The sequence below is a fragment of the Aptenodytes patagonicus genome, chromosome 24 (genome assembly GCF_965638725.1).
Source record: "Aptenodytes patagonicus chromosome 24, bAptPat1.pri.cur, whole genome shotgun sequence".
In the NCBI taxonomy this organism is placed as follows: Eukaryota; Metazoa; Chordata; class Aves; order Sphenisciformes; family Spheniscidae; genus Aptenodytes; species Aptenodytes patagonicus.
This window is the reverse complement of record NC_134972.1, coordinates 1,202,310-1,221,201: the sequence shown is the minus strand read 5'-3', so window position 1 is coordinate 1,221,201 and position 18,892 is coordinate 1,202,310. Positions and strand designations below refer to the sequence as shown.

The window sequence follows — 18,892 nt, the reverse complement described above, 5'->3', positions numbered from 1 at the left end:
TTTCCAGCATGAAATTTTTGTTTAACTATTTGTCCTTCACGTTCTCCTTTCTGCCATTGAACCGAATCCCAGTTCAGCATGTCCCTTGAAACACTGGTCATCAAGAAAGACTTTGCTTGAGACCTTTGGAAAAGACTGCATCTTTTGTGTATGTTTATAATATTATATAGCACATGACATGCTGCAATAGTAATATGGAGCATATTGGGAAACTTTAGTTCTATTTGTTCCACTTGAAAGTGTTGCAGTACTTGGAAATCTCTTTGCTTTAGTAGGGTTATTCCCTGTTTCTGCAGTTGGAAATGGTATCAACCTGGCACGATGGCCCAGCTTAGCCATAATGTTCATTAGCTTTCCAGTGTAGTGATTCTTTCTTCTGTATTATTGTCTCTGGTTGGCATTTTTATTGCAGAATAAAGCATGACAGTCTATTTACCTTTATCAAGGCACTTTCCCTTTCTCTCTCCTTGGGTTCACCAAGTAAGTCATTGCGTGTGTGTAAACATGATTAACAGTGTATTCAGAGCTGTATTCTAAATGCCTACCTGTGCAGACTGGTGCGATGTGTTTAAAATAGGCTCTAAAGCCATCACTAAACACAGAGCCCATGAGGTGAAGCTGCTTAATGCAGCTTAAGGGTAAGATGCTTTTGTGCTATGAGCTGGCAGAGCTTTCATCCAGTGATGCTGATAAACAGAACAATCAGCACAGGTAACATCATCTTCTGAACTCACCTGGGCATTTGCATCCAGCATTCCTTCTTTACCTGGACCCTGGGTGTGCCCTCCCTCTCTTTTCTTTCAACTTGTGTAGCTTGGATCTCTGCAGTGAAAAGTCTTGAGTTTCTGGTAAGGGATGGGGGAAACATTTCTGTGCTTATGGGACGTGCGTGTGTGCACGCATGTGTAATGAATATTCTAAGCACAGTTCTGATCCAAGTGTTGATTACATCGCTGCCTGTGAGTGCAGAAAACTGGTTTCAGTGTCCGAGGAAGCTTTTTCTGAGCCCATCATCCTGTATTATGGCCCATCATCCTATATTATGAGTGCAATGTAGCAGATGATGTCCCAGGATATTCCGTAGAGTTAAGTGGTTTCCATTCCAATAAATGGGGAGCAGTTCCACTTAGTGGGAAGTGCTACAGGAATTGCCATGAAATAGCAGGGATGGGAGAGAGCAATTCTAGAGCAGTTGAAGGGGAAGGTGAAGCTGGACTGCATCTTCGATACAACAGCAGCATGTTAAGCCAAGTAGTTGTTTATCGTGAGTCTGGGATACTTCTCATGTTGAGTTTACTGCTGACTTTTATTTTTAGTGCTATTGTGCCCTGTCTTAAAGGAAACCAGAGAGCTGTAACACTCAAAGTCAAATGAGTGAATCGTTCATAGAGCATGATATGCTTTATGACCCTTACTATTATTGTTGTCATCATTATTTATTAACAAAGTGCTTAGAAGGTGTGTGAAGCCATGTGGATCACAGCTCTGGCATGCTTGCAATGGAAAGATCTTATCTGGAGAGATAGAGAGCAGTCTAAGAGATCCCAGTGACAGGACGTAAACAGTAATATTCACCCGTTCTTCTTCTTTGCTTTTTGACCGGAGCTCCCTGTCTTGGAAGGTCTCTATTTTAAGCAATGTTGCAATAGTAAAGATTGTCATTGTCCATTTTGGGTCCTTTTGGGAAAATCCTGGCAAAATTTTAAATAATTTCCAGTCCACAAATCAATAGCTATTTCCTGTTGAGTCCCAGTTCCATACAGATTTTAATGGTGGTAAGCCAGTAGCTGTCATATTCTTAGGTGTTCAGAGGAAATGTTAATATTTAATGATGCCTTTTTGTGGTTAGATGGGTGAGTTCTCTTAATGACACTGTCTGGAAGAAGCATACTTCAATCCTCAGCTGTAATCAATCCACACAACCTATTGCAAGGCTTCAAAGTGTCACAGGACATTTACAGACCTTAATGAAATCAGCGGTTTTGCTGGAACTTTTGTCCTAAATACTGAACACTTCAGAGAGATTCCTATTGCTTCTATCCATGATTATCATCCTGGGAATAGCTGAAAAATGTCTGATTTCAGAGCAGGCTGGTACCTTTCACATGCATTTATTTTATAAAGACTGAATTGGTAAGGAGGGATTTTGAAGGCAGTGAGGCTCTCCACTCCCTCTGGAAGTCAGTGGGAGTTGTGTGCCTAATTTCCATTTGTGCCTTTGGAAAATCCCCTTCTAATTGACTAAATATTTGTACTGTTGGCTGTGGGCATGGTGGCACAATGTGGCTTTCAAACCATCTGTTTTCATGGACTAAAACCCACTGGCAACAAACCTTGATTGGCAGAAATTCACCAGGGCTGGTTTACATTAGTTGAGGTTGCTGAGGACAAAACCGTAAAGGAAAAGAGAGGCATAGGATAAGCAGACCATGGAAATAAATGAACTTTGTTTCAGCATTTGAATGGACTTTACTCATTTATCAAAAGACTTTCTTCTGGTCTTTAATGTTTCTGAAATAATGTGTCTCGTCTTTGAGTGCTCAACGCCAAGAAAAGCTGTCAACCACTCCAGCAATTATCATATCCCGAAGGGAAGTTGGTTAATGATTTCTCTGTAGACAACTTGGTCTTTGAGTTTTTGTGCTATGCCAGAACAATTCCAACCCAATGAAGCATTTTAGGATTTGGTTTGATTCTTAATGTTCAAGGAATATTCTGGAAATATAGTTATTCACTGCCACCTCTTGATACTGAGCCTGCACCTTAGAAAATGAAAATTACAGGGTCAGATGCAGGGATCAGCAATAGGTAAGGCAACAACCAGAGAGAGGAAAGATGGCTTTCCCAGCTTGTGGTCAGGCAGGGAAATTCACAGGCTATTGCAGTGGCACATGCAACAAGTTGGTATTTTTAAGGGCTGCATGATTTTGTAAGCAATGATGGTTGCAGAGGTCAGCACAGGCTATCCCAAGTCCTTGCTCTGAGCATCCTTGAAATTTGGTTGTGGGTTTATATTCAAGCTTTGTTCAGCTTCTCTTTGAAAATCACTTGCTAGTGTATATAAGAGTGGTCATTGGATCTCTGCTTTTAGCCCTATGCTCCCAGGCATCATGAAGATTTTCCTCTACATTCAGTAAAAGCAATTAGCTAACTTCACCATGGCATCTCCTCTCAGTGGACCCAGCTGAAAACACGGTATCAACCTGATTTAATTCTGAGGACAAAACTGTATTGTTAAATTGTGACCCAATGAAACTTAATTGAAGGATTGACATTGACTTAAAAACGTCTAGTATTTCACTTGAATTTGCTCCTGAGTGTGAATGTCAGCTGTGCTTCAGCTAGCATAAGCCCATGTTTTGGCACATAGACCTAATTCATTTGTATGGATAGCTGCAGCTTTCTCTGGTAAGGCTGTGACCTGTGCTCCTTAGGGCTGTTTTTCAGATGTTGGAGGCATCGAGCATGGTACCTGTGCAGCCAGGGACAGGTAAATCTCCCCTGTGCAGAGGGGCTTGTTATGTTCTTGATTACCTGCCAGATACCTGGTTGCCATGAAAACCCTGGCCTTGGCTAGATCTTAGGGGCCCTGTCCTACGGGGGGTCCAGGCCAGAGTTCCATAGGCTGTGCCTTAAGATGGCATGGTGGCTCATACCGGTCTCTTTCTTTGCTCGTTTTCACTGGAGAACGTAGGTTTTGTGGAGTTCTGCTTTTGCAAATATCCAGATTTCAATGGGATCCTGCCTGGCATGATAAATTTTGCACCCACTGGAAGTATTAATAATTAATTATTTGCAATAGGAAGAGTGCCAGATTTGGAAGTAGTTGCTGTCACTTATTTTAATAATGGCAATTTAATGGCAGAATATACTGCTGTAATTTCTGGCTGGGTTCTTAATCTTTAAATAATGAAGAACATTCTGGATTTGCAGCAATGGTCTCACCTAAGGATGGTAGGCAAATAAAGCAACATAGAGCTTATATTGCACTGTTTCTAATTCAAATCAAGTTTGATTGTTCAGCCTTACCCTGCACGTGTAAGTAACTACGGCAATGAAATGTAATAAAGCGCCATTCGTCATTTTATGCATAAGTAAATTGGCATGTCTTGGCCAGATGGAATAGGAGATCAGAAATCACTACAGCCATTGATGCAGTGCAGGTTAGTGAAGGAGTCCTATGCTCCTGGGTTTTTCTAGGCAGGCCACAGATACCAGAGCACTGTAGCACGGAGGGAGTATTAGTATGTAAGTAAAGAGACCTAATTCTCCACTTGTTTGATGAGGAGCCTGCCTACTTCATATCTTTGTGCTCACATTTTCTCCTCTGCATCATTGTAAAACTTTTTTGCAAAAGGATCCTTGTGAAATCCTCGTGCTCTTCATGCGGTCCTTTTTCTTGTCTTTGCCAGGGCAAATCCCCAGGCAGGGATTGTCTTTTGTCATGTGGTACTGCAGTGCTTAAGGAAGGGAGTACTTATGTCACTTAGGGCTTTTGTGCACTAGCATAAAAGAATCTTAAATTAAGCCAGTTCTGCCACTGCTTTCCTCTGCAGTTTCAGGCAGGCTGTGCAAGCTCTCTATTAATCACTTCACTTTTTTGCAGTGTTGAGATATTACTGCTAGAAGTCACTTGCCCAGAAGTGTCCAGAATGTTACGATGTTAAGAAAACCTGATGTTGTGATTCCACTCAGTTTCCCTCTTCTGTTCCTTTTATTATATGGTGTGTAGATAATATTAACTGATAAAATTAACTAATTTTTCATGTATTGCCTAATAGTTTATCTGCAAATAAGTGTTCAAGTTAGTTATTCTACTCTGCATACCTACAGGTATCCTACAGTATATATCCTACAGGTATACCTATCAGTGTGATATTGCAAGAACCAATTAATACTCATTACAGGATCGGAATAAAAAATCTGCTGCATGGAGACTGCAGGCTACCAGTGTAACTCCAGCTGGCCTGATTTGTTTCTCAGGTTGTGTTTATGTCACTATTCAGTGTTTCTCCACCTTTGTTGTCAATAGGGCTAAGTATGAGCGGTTACCTGAGGAAATTTTCTTACTGATGCTGGGTTTATGAAATTCAGATGAGGGTCAGTGTCATTTTCAAAGTAATTTATGTGGTTCAGAGTGAAAATAGATGCCCTATGGGATTATTAAGTACACATGGATTATCAGCGTCTGGTGATTTTTTTTTTCAGGAAAATTTGGTTATTTCCATGCTTAGAGCATGGGCATATCCAGTTGCTGGTTTAATATATTACCACTCAGGAGTTGTGCCACGCTAACTAGCTGTAAACAAACTCAAACTGAAGTTAAGTTGCATCAGCCTATACTCTTTTTATGATAGCAAAGTTGGTAAGGAATCTCATATATCTGGCTGGGAATTCTGGGATCTTAAACAAGACCTGTGTGTCAGACATTATAGGGGCTCAATGGGACTCATGTAGACAATAAATTTTTATGGCTGGTCCCAAAGTCAGAGTGATTTTGGGGGTCTGAGTTCCCAGTACGCTGGCTGGTTGAGCTTTACTCATGATAGCACTCTTCCTGTAGGAAAAGAATATCCTGGGAATAAAGCTGTGGACTCATGTAGGTGTATCAAAAAGTTTCAGTTCAAGTCTAACAAAAAGAATGAGTAGTATTTGCTACAACTGGACATTTCTCAAGATCTGATAATTGAGTTTCACAGGTTGGAATAAAAACTTTTGAAATTACCCCAGTATTTTTCAGTGTCCATAAAAGGACCATAAAGACAGAGAGAGTACTGTACAAACACCCTGTGAAATGTCCAAAAAGGAGAATACAGCCAAAAGGAGGATTCCTTTTAGTAGTTCAGTGATTCTTTTGGAATGCCTGAGTTTCCACATGGGTGATTGAAATCGTCTTTGGTTTGATATGTGAGGCCAATCAGAGACTCAACAGATCAGCCTGTGGTAAGGTGACTTTGATAGACTTCCCATGAGCACAACTGGAGCTGAACACAAAATGACTGAAGACACTGCTGAGTGTGTCCTCAAGTGCGTGTGGAAAGGGGAAATACTTGGAGATTGCTGTTTGATATGTGATTGTTGTCCATGTTTTGAGGGTTTGTTGGAAAGAGAGTCAGATCTGTATGGTAGGAAACCTCAGCTTTTGGGAGTGACCTTTATCAGGTCTGAAACATTTGGAAGTTGCAGTCTTGTCTGCAGGATTTCATTCTTGTCTCAGTCACTTCACAGCCTCTAGGCTAGCTTATTGGCAGATCATTCTCTTTCCATCCCTCCACAAAGGCCCGTGTCCGTGGCCATCTGAGCATCTTCCAAGGATGTGCCAAGTGATGAATGAGCTTTATTTAAGGCTATCCCTGAAAGCCACTGCATACATTTTGGCAAACTGCAGAACGTGTCAACACAATCGCTTCAAGGCTTTCAGCTTGCTGGAGCCTTTGTCAGCACTCTCTGCAGCTTCTGTGGACTGCCTGATCAGCAATGCTATGACTATTAATATTTATAAACCTTAAATAATACAGGACTTCAGTGTACCTGAGAGACCATATGTTGGCCTCCAACCCCCAACAAAGCACCTGAGAGCAGTGTGGCTACAACCCTGGCTGATCCACTCTTATGGTCCCAGAAGGGGAAGGAGGTGGAGCTTTTCCCCTGGAGGGCCTCTGCCTTTGGATTTCTCCCTCCTTCATTAGTTACCAGAGCACATTGTCTTCGTCCTTCAGGGCCAAGCTGCAGGCTTATTTCTTTCCTTTTAGTCTGGAGTCTTTTATCACTGTGTTGTGCATTTATTATAGGGCTTCACTTGGGTGTGACCTTGGTTTTGGTTTTTTCCCCACCTTTTAGTAAAAATGCATGGATTTGGGTGTGGTTTGCAGGGAGAGAGGGCTCTGAGGTTTTTATTATTATTTATTTATTTTTTGCTTTTGGTGGGTTTTTTTGGCCTGAATCTTATGAAGGTGCTTGGTAACCATTTGGACACAGATGCCTCTAAATTAACATTTAATGTATGCATGTGCAAAGATGCATATCAATGAATAATGCATAGTAATAAACAGCTTGGTGATTGGGTTTGGTTCAGAGCGGTATTGCATATGGATTAGCCTTAAGGACCCAGATCGGCAGTGTTAATAACATGTATCAGGTGAAGACGGCCAAGCTAAACCTATTGTGTGCTGCACCACTTACCTCTGTGATAAAAATGTCTCTCCTCCCACGTACACAGCCTCAGCCGGACTTGCAGAGCCATGCGGTGTACTCTGCTGAAACGAGCCCTTCGGAAATGACTAAGGCAACCCTCCCTCCGCATCGTCAGCTGCCGGAGCAGTTTATTTAGGTACAAACCAGAGAGAATAAGTAAAAAAGGGTCCCTGACACATGCAGCTGTACCAGCCACGAGGAGCAGGAGGGTGTGTTAGAGCCCAGCAGCTCATGCAAGGCGCTGCGTGGCGGAAAGGGGGCTAGGGGTGGGGTGCGAGTGCCTGGACGTGGCTCTGAGCCCCCCCCGGGCCGGCTGTCGGGGCCGGGCGGCGGGTGGTGCTGAAGGGACAGCGCCGGCGGCCCGGCCCGGCCCGGGGGGGGCTGGCCCGGCCCGGCCCCCGCTCGCCCCTTCTCCTCTGCCCCTGCCCCTTCTCCTCTGCCCCTGCCCCTTCTCTGCCCCCGCTTTCTCGCCTTCTGCCGCCTTGCCTCCGTCTCCCAGCGCAGGGACGCTGTCAGCATGGGCAAGAGCGGGGAGGCAAGGGGCTGCTGCTCTGTCTCCTCCTCTAGAAACCCGCATTCAGCCGGAGCCGCCTTTGGCTGCCTCCCCTGATCCCCCGCAGGGAGGGACTGGGGGCTTCTGGCATTGCAGAGGCTTAATTGACTAGCAAGGTCACTAATTTCGGCTCCTGGAGGTAAGTCCTGGTTAACGGCTCATTTTCCTCTCTCCTTCGGTTCTCACACCCCTCTCCCATCTGTCTGTCTCTCTCATTCTCTCTCCAGTGCCATCAATCAACCCTTCCCCCCCCCCCCCCCCCCCCCGAAGAGGGTCTACCCGAGTCACGGCACCAGTGATGCCCCAAAACCCAGAAAGATGAGTCAGCATTTTGCCTCCCACTAGCCCCAGTAACCCAACCGCGATCTCATCTGCTCCCCGCCCTCCGGCTCCACTGCTTTGAGAAAAGTGGGGAACAATAGGATTGCCGGAGCGCTCCCTGACTCCACCATTGCGGGGCTAGGGGAGGAAGGGGAAAGGGTGGTGGGAGGAAGGAAGAGATCCTTTCTCCCCTGCTTTGGGAACACGCCTCCAGAGCAGCCGGAGGTGAGGGGGGTGCTCAGTCCCCATCAGCCTCTGTGCAACTTGTAGCAATAGCAGCACGCTGGGGAAGGGGAGGGGGGAAAGGGTGTGTGTGATGGGGGCTGTTGCTCCAACCTGATCGAGTCCATTTGCCAATTCACCAGTCGCATCACTTCCGGATCAGTCCTCAGTTTCTGCTGCAGAGTGAGGATTTTTTTTTTTTTTCCTCTCTCCTTCTCCCTCCCTCCCCATCTGGATGCTGGGAACTTGAAACCTCCTCCCTTGATTGCAGCAGGATCTGCCCCAACCTTCCCTTAACTTTGCGCTGCATCAAAGAAACAGAGCGAGCCACAGGCTATATTGTACCGATGGGGGCAGGGGATCTGCCAGGCACAGCCCTTTGCAATTGATGTTGCCGTATCTCTAGGACCCAGAGCGATCTCTCTCTTTTTCCCCCCCTCCCTCTCTCCTCTTTTCGTGTGTGTGCTTGTGTGTGTGTGAAGGATCCTCCTGGTTACCGCTGTTATTATTTTCCCTTAGCAGGGAGACCACACGAGCCATGGCTGAGAGGAAGCAGTCTGGCCGGCAGGGCGAGGAAGAAGAAGTGCCGGCCTTCTTCAAAAACCTGGGCTCAGGCAGTCCCAAGCCCCGGCAGAAATTCTGTGGCATGTTCTGCCCGGTGGAAGGCTCCCTGGAGAACAAGACCATCGACTTTGACTCCCTCTCGGTGGGCCGCGGATCTAACAAAGTCGTGGCAAAGCAGAAGGATGTTGCCCACCTGGGTCCGGATGCTCAGTCCGTCTATTCCAGGCAGAGCGGGAAGGGAGGGGAACCATCTGTTGATTTCGGGAGAAAGGTGGAGATCAGGAGTGCCACTGGGAAGGAGGCGCTGCAGAACCTGAATGACAAGGTGGGTACATATATGTGTGTGTGTGTGAGATGCAACTTGAACACACGATAGGCTGCGGAAGGGATGTATCCTTTCCACCCTGCAGTTTCTTGCTTTTATGTCACTTGCATGTATGTGGCAATGTCTTCCTCTAAGCAGCAGCATCTCTCCTAGAGCCTTCTTGCCAGACCTCTAATGTTACCCGTGTGCTCTCTGCAGGTGTGTGTGTATGTGCACAGGGAGGAGGGCAGAAGAAGAAAGGAGCCCCCGCACCCACAAACACCCTCCCTTTCTCTGCCCTGCCCTGCCTTCCTATTTGGTGATAGAGACCGACTTTTTTGTTTCTTAGGCGATTCCCCCTAGTACAACGGTAGCAAAATGCCCCACCCAGCTAGTGAATGCAGCTCACGGGAACAGAAATGCAATTGTTAGCAAAAGAGCATCAATGAGCCTCCACCTACGGGGACCAAATCCCTGCAGGCTTCTTCCAGGGGAAACTCCTAGCCCCTCCTCCCAGGGAAGGACAGACCAGAGTGACCCCTGGGAGGTGTATTTCAATAGCAATTCTGATCAAGGCCTTTGGCTACAGTGGGAATTTTTGACTCGGGAAGATCTGGGACTTTCACAGGAATGTGGCGTTCTCTTAGAAACCGACCGAACTCCTCCCAGTCTTTTAAGACTCCTGAAGCTATTTTCTCACTCTCGGTACGTGTCATGGTGTAGTAAAGCCTATCCTCTTCCTGAGGCAAAACCCACTCAACCCACAGATCTAGCTGACCATGCACATTTGTTTTCCTCGATAAATAGATTTAAGCAAGCTTTATTCAGATCTGAGCCATGAAATACTCTGTGAGTTCCTCTGACAATGCTGGCTTCTATGCATAGGCTGGAAGAGCGGAAATGATTGAAGCACCAACCAGCAAACTGATAAACTTCTAGCATACTGGGAAAGAATTTCTGTGAGTAGTCCCCCAGCGGGTTTATGGAGCAGTCCGTTCTTCTGGAAAGTGTTTCTAGGATGTGCCTCCTGATTTTTATTAGTAGTATGGATTGCATATACAGGGCAGAAGTCTACCTGGAATTTATAATATGGGCTTGTTTGCCACTTTCTCCTGCTTTCAGAAATGTGAAATACTACCAGGAGTATTACTGGGGGCTCATCCTCCCCAGATCAGACCCTGCTCTACTTCTTCCTACTACAGTAACCTAAGGGCTCCATCCAGCCATGTTTGCATGCGTGAACAACTGCCATTTACAGTGAGATCACAAAGGTAGGCCCTGATTGTCGGAAGAACTATGCACCAACCTTTAATTAGGAGTGGGATATGCTCCATGCCGCTTCAAACCTGATTTGGCAAACAACAGTTTGCCACTACAGATGTCTATGGTTTGATTTGACCATGTTGAAGTGCCTACTAATTGAGTAACTTTCTGTGATTAATTAGTCTTGTTGGACTAACCAAGGTGCATCTCAAGAGTAAAGGGCATACACCTTTTCAGCTTGAGGAGTCAAAGGTTTTGTAATTCAGGACATTTTCAGGACTAATTTTGGACAATTTGATGCGGTGATATCCTGCGGGACATAAATATAAACGGGTGATACATTAATTCTGAAAAGATGAATTATTTTGTGATTGAAGGGTACCAGTATAATAAAAAACTGTAAGTATAACATGGTGAAAAATCAGAAGTCCATAGAGAATATTAATCACATTTTTTTAAAAAGTGTGTTTTTTGGTTCTATTTTTAAAGATTGTAGTATAAATGTTAACTGAGGGTATGAAATAATGTGATAGTGCAAAACATTTGAGTTGTTTCTCATTAGCTTTACGTAACACTGATGCCAATGGATTACGTTGTGAGGGGCTGTGAGCATTTGGGTAAGTGCAGTCTTTTATTATAAATGTCTTGCTATGGATTGGCACTTTATTGCAGAAGCATTTTAGCTTTGGTTTTCCAGCTGACTGCATCTATAGCTTGAATCAGTGGTTAGATCCTCAGCAGGTAAAACTGGCTTTACTTCAATGTAGTTAATAGAAATGTGTTTATGATGATAGTCAAAGCTCAACATATTAAAAAAAAAAGGTAAAGAAAAATAATGTTGCAGGAAGTGGTATTAAAGGAAAACAGTGCATTAAAATAATTTCAGATAGGAGTTAAAAGTCTTCTGAAGTTTTGCAATGGAATTTGGCCCATTATTTTCAAACTTCTGTCTTAAGCATTTAATAACACATCTGAAATAGGTTCTCCTTGGATAGACTGTACCCTATTTCCATGTGATAGGAATCTAAATTATAGTGGAAAGGAACAGTATGCTAATTTATAGGATCTTGAATTTATATCTTGCATAAATTATTTCACAATAGGCTAGAAATCTTCCTGCTTCTTTTTCTTTAGCTTGAGGCTGACAATAGTTGCAGTTTTTGTCAATACATGTAATAATCAATGTACAGGATGGTCCATGCTCTGTTTCAGCAACCAAAGGACCATATCGTGAGCTGATGGGAATGGGTGCCGATCAACTGGAGGCAATGGAGATAGGTGCAAGTATTTTAGCCAGTGATTGGATCCAAAGTGGGTTTAAAACAGTCATCCTTTCTGTCACTGTATAGAAAGATCTTGTATTAATCTCCACTGAAATAATTAACAAAGCAAGATGGACAAGCTATTTTTCATTTTTCTGAGGTCTTAACTGTCCAGAGGATAAAAAAAGGAATGTAATTATTCCACATTAAATTGCAATATATTGTTCTGCAGGCAAATATAAGGGTAATCAAATCTCTTTGTGTCTATCCTGTCTAGGGTATTCTACAGGCATCTATCATGGCCTCGCTTTATTGCCTCTGGGCCATGCTGCCTCATAATTCAGGGTTAAGATCATCTCTAGAGGCACCAGGAAGGCTCTCTATCTTAGTTTAAGCAGCTCTTTACAGTTAGGCCTCTGGAGGCAGCGTGATCTATTCAACAGGTCTGCAACTCAGCAGATCTGAGGCAAGCTCTGCTACTTCCCAGCTGTCAGGCCTTGGAGAATTAACTGTGCTTCTATCTCCCATCTTAAACTTTGTCATCTTCCCTGTTTAGACTGTTAATGCCTGGTCCTGCAGCTACTTGTTCAATGTCTGAGCTCTGCTTAGTGCTTTGGGGCCCTGACCTCAGCTGGGCCATCACTGCAGTCTAACAAGAATGTCATGTTCAAACCCAGGATTTCTTGAATGAGACAATAAACACTTGGTCTGGCTTTCATGAATTGCTGTGCATGTGCAAGCCCATTTCCTACAGTGGGATTTGGTATTCAGATAGCATCAGGGCAGGGACCTGTGGAATTTATTCATAGCACTGCTTTGTAGTAGTCAGTGCAGAAGCTGCAAGCTACCTCGTCTCAGAGCAGGGGGACTGATAAAATGGCTTCCCAGGGCATTAGTCATCTATTCCTTAAATGAACAGTCTTGAGACACATGCATTCATCTGGGTTTTGAAAAACCCTGGCCATTGCTTGCTTGACCTGGGTCATTTCTCTGTGTGTATTTCCCAGATTTCCCGCGTGTATAATTGGTATTCCTTCTGTCTTCCTCATCTGTTGAGATACTTCAGGACAGAGACGGTCTTTTAGGGAACATCTATAGGGAAAAGCAAGGTTTGATTGCAAGAGGGATCAGCAAGCCTGTGGCTTGCTTTAATCTAGTTTGCATAGAGAGCCTGAGTAGGTGCTAAGACATTTCAACAAAAGTACAAGCCCTGGGATCCCAGGTTTCTTCTTAACTTGCTAGCTAAAGTTCCCATTGCCATCTTGTCGTTACTCTAGTGATTCAGGTGGTTCCCCTGTGCAACAAACAGTCACCTTTATATACCTTTTTTTGCAGCCCTTAGAAACAGTTCATGGACCTTTGGGAAGTGCAGAGCACTGGGTGTAAACTACTGGTTTAAAACAACAAAGCTCTGTCCTACTGTGATAAAAGTAACAATAATGAATAAACAGAGACTAGGAAAATATTTTTATTTTAGAATTGACAGGAGACTAATCACTTGCAAAACACAGTTTCATGAAGCTTTTGACATGACTGGACTTCTTGCTAAAACCTCAAAGCTCTCAAGATCATGGTTGTTCATTCCTGGAGAGAAATAATGAATAACAGGACATTGTTGAGAGCTCAAATAATCATAGACTCTGGAACATTAATGGAACTGTTGCGTAAAAAAAAGCAGCTGTTCCAGACAGTTGGAAATGCAGTTCTGAGTTTAATTTGTTATGATGCCTGTAATTTTTCTAGCCTTGTTTCAACAATCATTGCTTGCAAAATAATCATACAGGAGGACGACTTGCATGTTCTTCCAATGGATCATAATAGTTTGTCTGACTACTGAAAAATAAACCCATAGAGAAACTAACAATGATAAGCACAAATGCCAAATGCCTCTTAACTTCTTAGATCCCTCTCAAAGCCATCAATCTGCATAGCTGGAATGTGATGTCCATCCAGTGGGCATCTTGTGGAGTGGTCTATTAGTGTTACGTCAGGAATTTACCAATACCACTCTCTCTCATGCAGAAATGTGCAAGGGGCTTTGATACAGGGCCAACTTATTATTTGGGCTAAAGACTGGAGGGAAAACTTAAACACCTGGGGCTGGATCTCCCCACCCAGTTTGGAGCTGAGCCAATTCAGAGGTCTGGTCTTTCAGCAGCACCATGCGATGCAGGCTTTATCCCAGGGGATAGATACAGTACCTGGCACAATGAGACTGGCAGCTTTGCATGCCACCCTTATGCCAGTGCTGTGGCCATCATTTGACATGAGCCATCTGGTTTTAGTAGGTGCTGAGCAGTTGTTTAGGTCTGCCTGAAATTTTTTACCTGCAGGACTGTGTCTAACTCCCCGTATCACTTGTGTGTCTTGTGGCACATGAAATCTGAGTCTATCTTCTGTGGTGGTGTTATAAAGTTGGGAAATGATGTAGGCAGCAAAGCTCACATGAAGTTGATGTGCGTGTTCTGCATGAACTCTCTTACCCTAAAAAGGGACAGCATCTGGGAGCAGAGCTGTAGGAAATCTACCAAAAACAAACCTCTTTACTGTAAGATTCACACAGAAGCACAATGTCCTGTTCTTTGGTCACCTCCTAGAGATCTGGAGTGAATCTCAGCATGGGAGAATAGAGGTCAGAATTTCATTTTCTCATTGTCTGGAGTAATGATTGTCCTGTACATCAGAGGTAGGCAAAGCTGGCTGACACAAGTAATGACAGCAGTTGCTGAGAGCCTGATGCTTTGCCCTGTAGGTTTTGTGGGAAGGAGAAGGGATTATAATGTTAAGAAATGGTGCCAATCACTGTGAAAATAGCCATTTCTTAGACCCTACCCATGGTTCCCATGGGCCTGGAGATGCTAAACTCTCTCCACTGGAGGAAAGGGAGGAGCAATGACAAGGATGCCCAAATGTCCCATGTCTTTGTTCCAGAAATGCTGTAGTTAACTATAGTATATAGTAAAGGTCACAGCTCAAGTGTAGGCTTGTAAGCTGTTTAGAGAGAAGACCGCATTTTTGCTATGTATTGTGCTACCCATGACAGAGTGATCCCTGCCTAGAGCCCTGAAGAGGGCTGTCTCTTTCCCAATAACAACGTGATAGTAAATTAACTGTGGAGCAGTGGCTCGGGCTTGTTTAAGGACAATTAAGATTGTAGTGCACCTGAAATGCTTGGGACATTTCCTCTAAGAAGCACACTATAAAAGTAACAGTCATCTTAGAAGGTTATTTCTGAACCTTCTCAAGGTTTCCTGGGATTTTGAAGGAAACAAAATCAATTGGAAGGTTAATTTTCATTTGAAGATCAAATGTACATTTTTATCGACCTGTTTGTGTGGCTAGAAAGTGAATCTCCTCCCTCACAACCTCAGTCTGTATTCAAAAAAATTAGGCTATTTCTCTGAGAAGTTGTATGATTTTTACCTCCTCATGTTTGACCTCTATGGTCATTTCCATAGCATGACACTTAATTTTCTCCTGTAAGATAATAAAACAAACCAAAGATGTCCATTGGCAAGTATAATTCCCCTCTTTAATTTAATTTATAATGATTAATAATGGACAGTTCCTTCATCACCTTTTGGGAAGGACAGATGTACTCCTTCTGCCACGTATCAGCCTGTATTTAATCCTCCCAACACTTCATAAGATGCAGAAGGTTGGATCCATGGGAAACTCCTTTCAAGTCACTGAGACTCGGAGCTGATGCAGCAATTGGCACGGGCAGAATCATGACAGAAAATTAGGGCCTGATCGGTGAACTCATGAAAGCTCTTTTGGCCTAGTCCTGCTGCCTCTGATTGCGATAACAAGAGCCTCGCTGACTTTGGCAGGGGGTGATTCCCCAATAGGGAGTGGGGATTATTAGCATCTAACAAACCTAAAGGGAAATCTAGAGCTTGTGGATGCTGTAGTGCTAGAATTTCAGATACTTCCAGGATGCTTTAAATCCATCTCTGATCCCTCTTTTCATTACATTTTAAAATGTATATTTCCATTTGCAGGTTTTATAATTTCATAGCAAAATGTCCTTGTGGATAAACCTCTAAGAATTCTGTAGGAGTAAAAGCAATCGGGTGTTGCAGAAATTCTGTGGGGTTTGTTGCAATTACATTAAAATTCCACAGAGAAAGAGACTCTTTTAATAGTTTTTTCCCAACCATCTCCACAGTGGGAATAAAATTCCTTGCTAAGTGCATTATGGTAGTCCACAGAATCTGTAAAGTTAAGATTCAGAGCTGATGTAAATTGAGTTCCACTGATGCCTGTGATGATTTATTTTAGCATAGATTATCGCTGTACAGAGATTCTCATATTCTTGTGCCATTTTCCCTCTAGACCTTTCCAGAAGACAAATTTAGACGTAGACGTTCCTTTAACATGAAATGTGTTTCTGCTGCAAAGAGCCTGCACAAGATGTCCTACACCAGCTGATATCTGTGCAGAAGTGGCTGACGGCAACCTTGTGTACCCACTGGCCAATATAACCCCCAACTACCCTAAGCCTAAGGAGGGGCCAGGGACACTCGGCCAGTGCAGAGCACAGCTCTGTATGTGGCCGGGGTAGAGGCTGGCAGTGCAAACGTGGGTGTAATGCTCAGTTCTGTGCATTTCCTCCCCTGTTCTGCCATTTGGGGCATGTTGTCAGGGCCCTCAGAAGTGCTGATGTAGCGCAATTGAAGATATTTATGTTCTTTTGCTGTTCCTCTACCACTGATGTGACTTGGCTGCAGCAACCTTGCTGGTCCTGTCGTAGTGGCTGCAGTCAGGGAGCTGGGTTGGGCTGGCCAGCCATCCTTCATCACTTTCCTTCGTTAACGTTTGGCAAGAAAGATTTGGCAGTGCTTGTTCTCTGTAGCACCTTCTAATTTTAGCCTGCTTAGCCTGCCGTGTGCATTAATAGACCCATGGAAGACAAAGTGCACCAACATTATCTAAAAATCCCATCACTTCCCACAATACCTTGGCAGGTAACCGCACCACTGTATGACAGCTGGACTGGATACAAACCTGCAAGGATTTAAGAAGCGGGTTCAACTCTCCTCTTTTAACCTAGGACCTGACTCCTGCCCCTGACATTTCATAAGTAGTTCTCTTCCTTCATTTAACTTACAGGGGGAATTTATACATAAACTATAGCTTTACCAGGGGAATGAACCAGCTTTTGTAAAAAAGAAAAAAAAGAAAAAAAAAAAAAGCAGGTGTACGTCTCAGTATTTTCTGACTCTGTTCCCCCCCACTTGTTCTCATCCCAACATTGTCCTTTAACTTCAATAGCTCTTCTCCTTCCCTCCTGATCACCTCCCCTCGTGTGTGTTTATACCACAGATAATATCCATTCCTTGCCTTTGTTTAGCAAGGCTAAATAAGCCAGTTTGCAACTACATTAATAATTTTTTAATTATTTATTTTGGCAACCTTTTAGCTCATTGCTAAAAGGAAAGAAAATTGGGCCATGTTGGCAATTGGTGTAATGGAGCTAGAAGATACGCCTGGGAGCTCAGTTCTGGTCCTTTGGGTATACGCTAAATCATATGGAAGTTTTTAAAATTTGGTGCTGTGTAGATGTTGAATATTGAACGACCGTGTTTTTCAGCCCTTTAATCTCTTAATTTATTTTATTCTGTACTACTTAGGTTCTTGCAACATGGTGATGGGAAGGAAAAGCTAAGTCTCATCTGAAGATTCGTTATTACTTTCTGAACCTAGTCACTATTGGATTCAAGTTATGGAATGTATTCGAAGTTCAAGAGCTGCTGTTCTGAATTAGGCCCATGTGCAGTAAGGATTGCCTTTTAAAAAAAGTATTTTAAATAGCTATCTTTGAGCAGATGAGAATAGCTTTAGACATATTAGCGTGGTGATGACATTATCCCCTTAAAGGCACTTCTATTTCTTCTACCAGTACTGCCGTTCCACAACTTTTAGCATAACGTGGGGAAATGACCTGCCCAAGGTCAGGGAGGCGAGTCAGTGCTGGAGATGTACGCTTTCCTGTGCCCGTGTTTGTGGTCGTCCCTCTGTAATCATGTTGCTGCTGCCAGGGCAGGATCTTGAAATGGTAGCTGGACTTGGCACATCTCAGACCAGCTCCCCAAGGGCCTTGATGCTACCTCTCAAACCCTTAGGCAATGTTTGCTTCCTCTTTGATAGCTGGAGACGCTCTTTTACCTGGCAAGCAAAGGCAAGAAACCGCTCAGATATAAAATTGAGGAGGAAAGCTAGCATTAAAGAGAAAAAAGGAACAGTTGCGCTGTCTAAATTTAGAAATCTGATGTAGATGCTTTCTTCCATGTTCTGAGCAAAAATATGCTGAGGTTTCAAAACTTCTTCCAGCACAGATCAGAGAGGGGCAGGATAACTCATTTAGTATTGTCTATTCTAATCATTAAAACAAAATAAAACCCTACAGGCTAACAAATTAATCATTTTGCTACTGTCGTGAACCACTTTTTCATTTACTACTAATTGGATATTAACTGATGGCCATATTAGCTACTTAAATGTTGCCTGATGCCCTACCTATACCCAGGAAAAGCTCTTTTACTCTTTTCCTTACAGCCTCCTGTGAACTAATGTACATAAAAGGTGCTGATAGTCATCTGTTTGAACAGATGTTGCCTTTATAATGATTTACTGGAGTAGTATACTGAAGGTTTTAATTTCTTACGGGCTGTGCACAGTGTGTTGCACGGAACTATTTGGGTACGTAAAGATCACTACATTTTGTGATAGGAGAAGCTTGCAGTTTGCTTTTTGTGACTTGAAATTCACCCATGATTGAGGGAAGAAGGTAAGTCTTTGTCGGTCATTAATTGTCTGTTATAACCTTCAAGCAGAAGTGGATTTGTGCCGTTTATGAGTTCTCCAAAAGGTGTCTTGTACCTTCCTCGAGAGCAACTGATGTTAAGAGGAACTGGTGTAAACAGATGTATTTTGAATGGTTATCCCACACTCTGGCCACGAATCCCATCTCTCTTCATTGCACTGGGGCAAGTGCACTGCAAATAACGAGGAAATATTTATGCCATTTAATGCGTTTCTTTCCTTGAAGTATCAGCTTATGGAGTTCAGGGACTGAGAAATTTAAGACTCCAGGCGTGACTGAAACATTGAATGCGGAGTTTGCAACACTGGATTAGTAAGAGATGGCCAGAGTGACTGGAGAGGACCACCATGCCTGTATGCGTAGCTCTGATCCCAGATTTC

At 43.5% G+C, this 18,892-nt stretch overlaps 1 protein-coding gene across 2 annotated transcripts in view; it reads left to right on the top strand.

Annotated features, from left to right (window-relative positions):
- Positions 1-7,674: 7,674 nt before the first annotated feature.
- Positions 7,675-18,892, top strand: part of DPYSL2 (dihydropyrimidinase like 2) — a 56,456-nt gene continuing 45,238 nt past the window's right edge. The window contains exons 1-2 of one of the 2 annotated variants that reach the window (XM_076359048.1): positions 7,675-7,886; positions 8,810-9,179. In XM_076359048.1, coding sequence (XP_076215163.1) covers positions 8,829-9,179 — 351 coding nt within the window. In that variant the 5' untranslated portion in view covers positions 7,675-7,886; positions 8,810-8,828. Of the gene's footprint in view, positions 7,887-8,458; positions 8,474-8,809; positions 9,180-18,892 lie in introns of those variants that run through there. The other variant, XM_076359050.1, reaches the window with a different exon arrangement.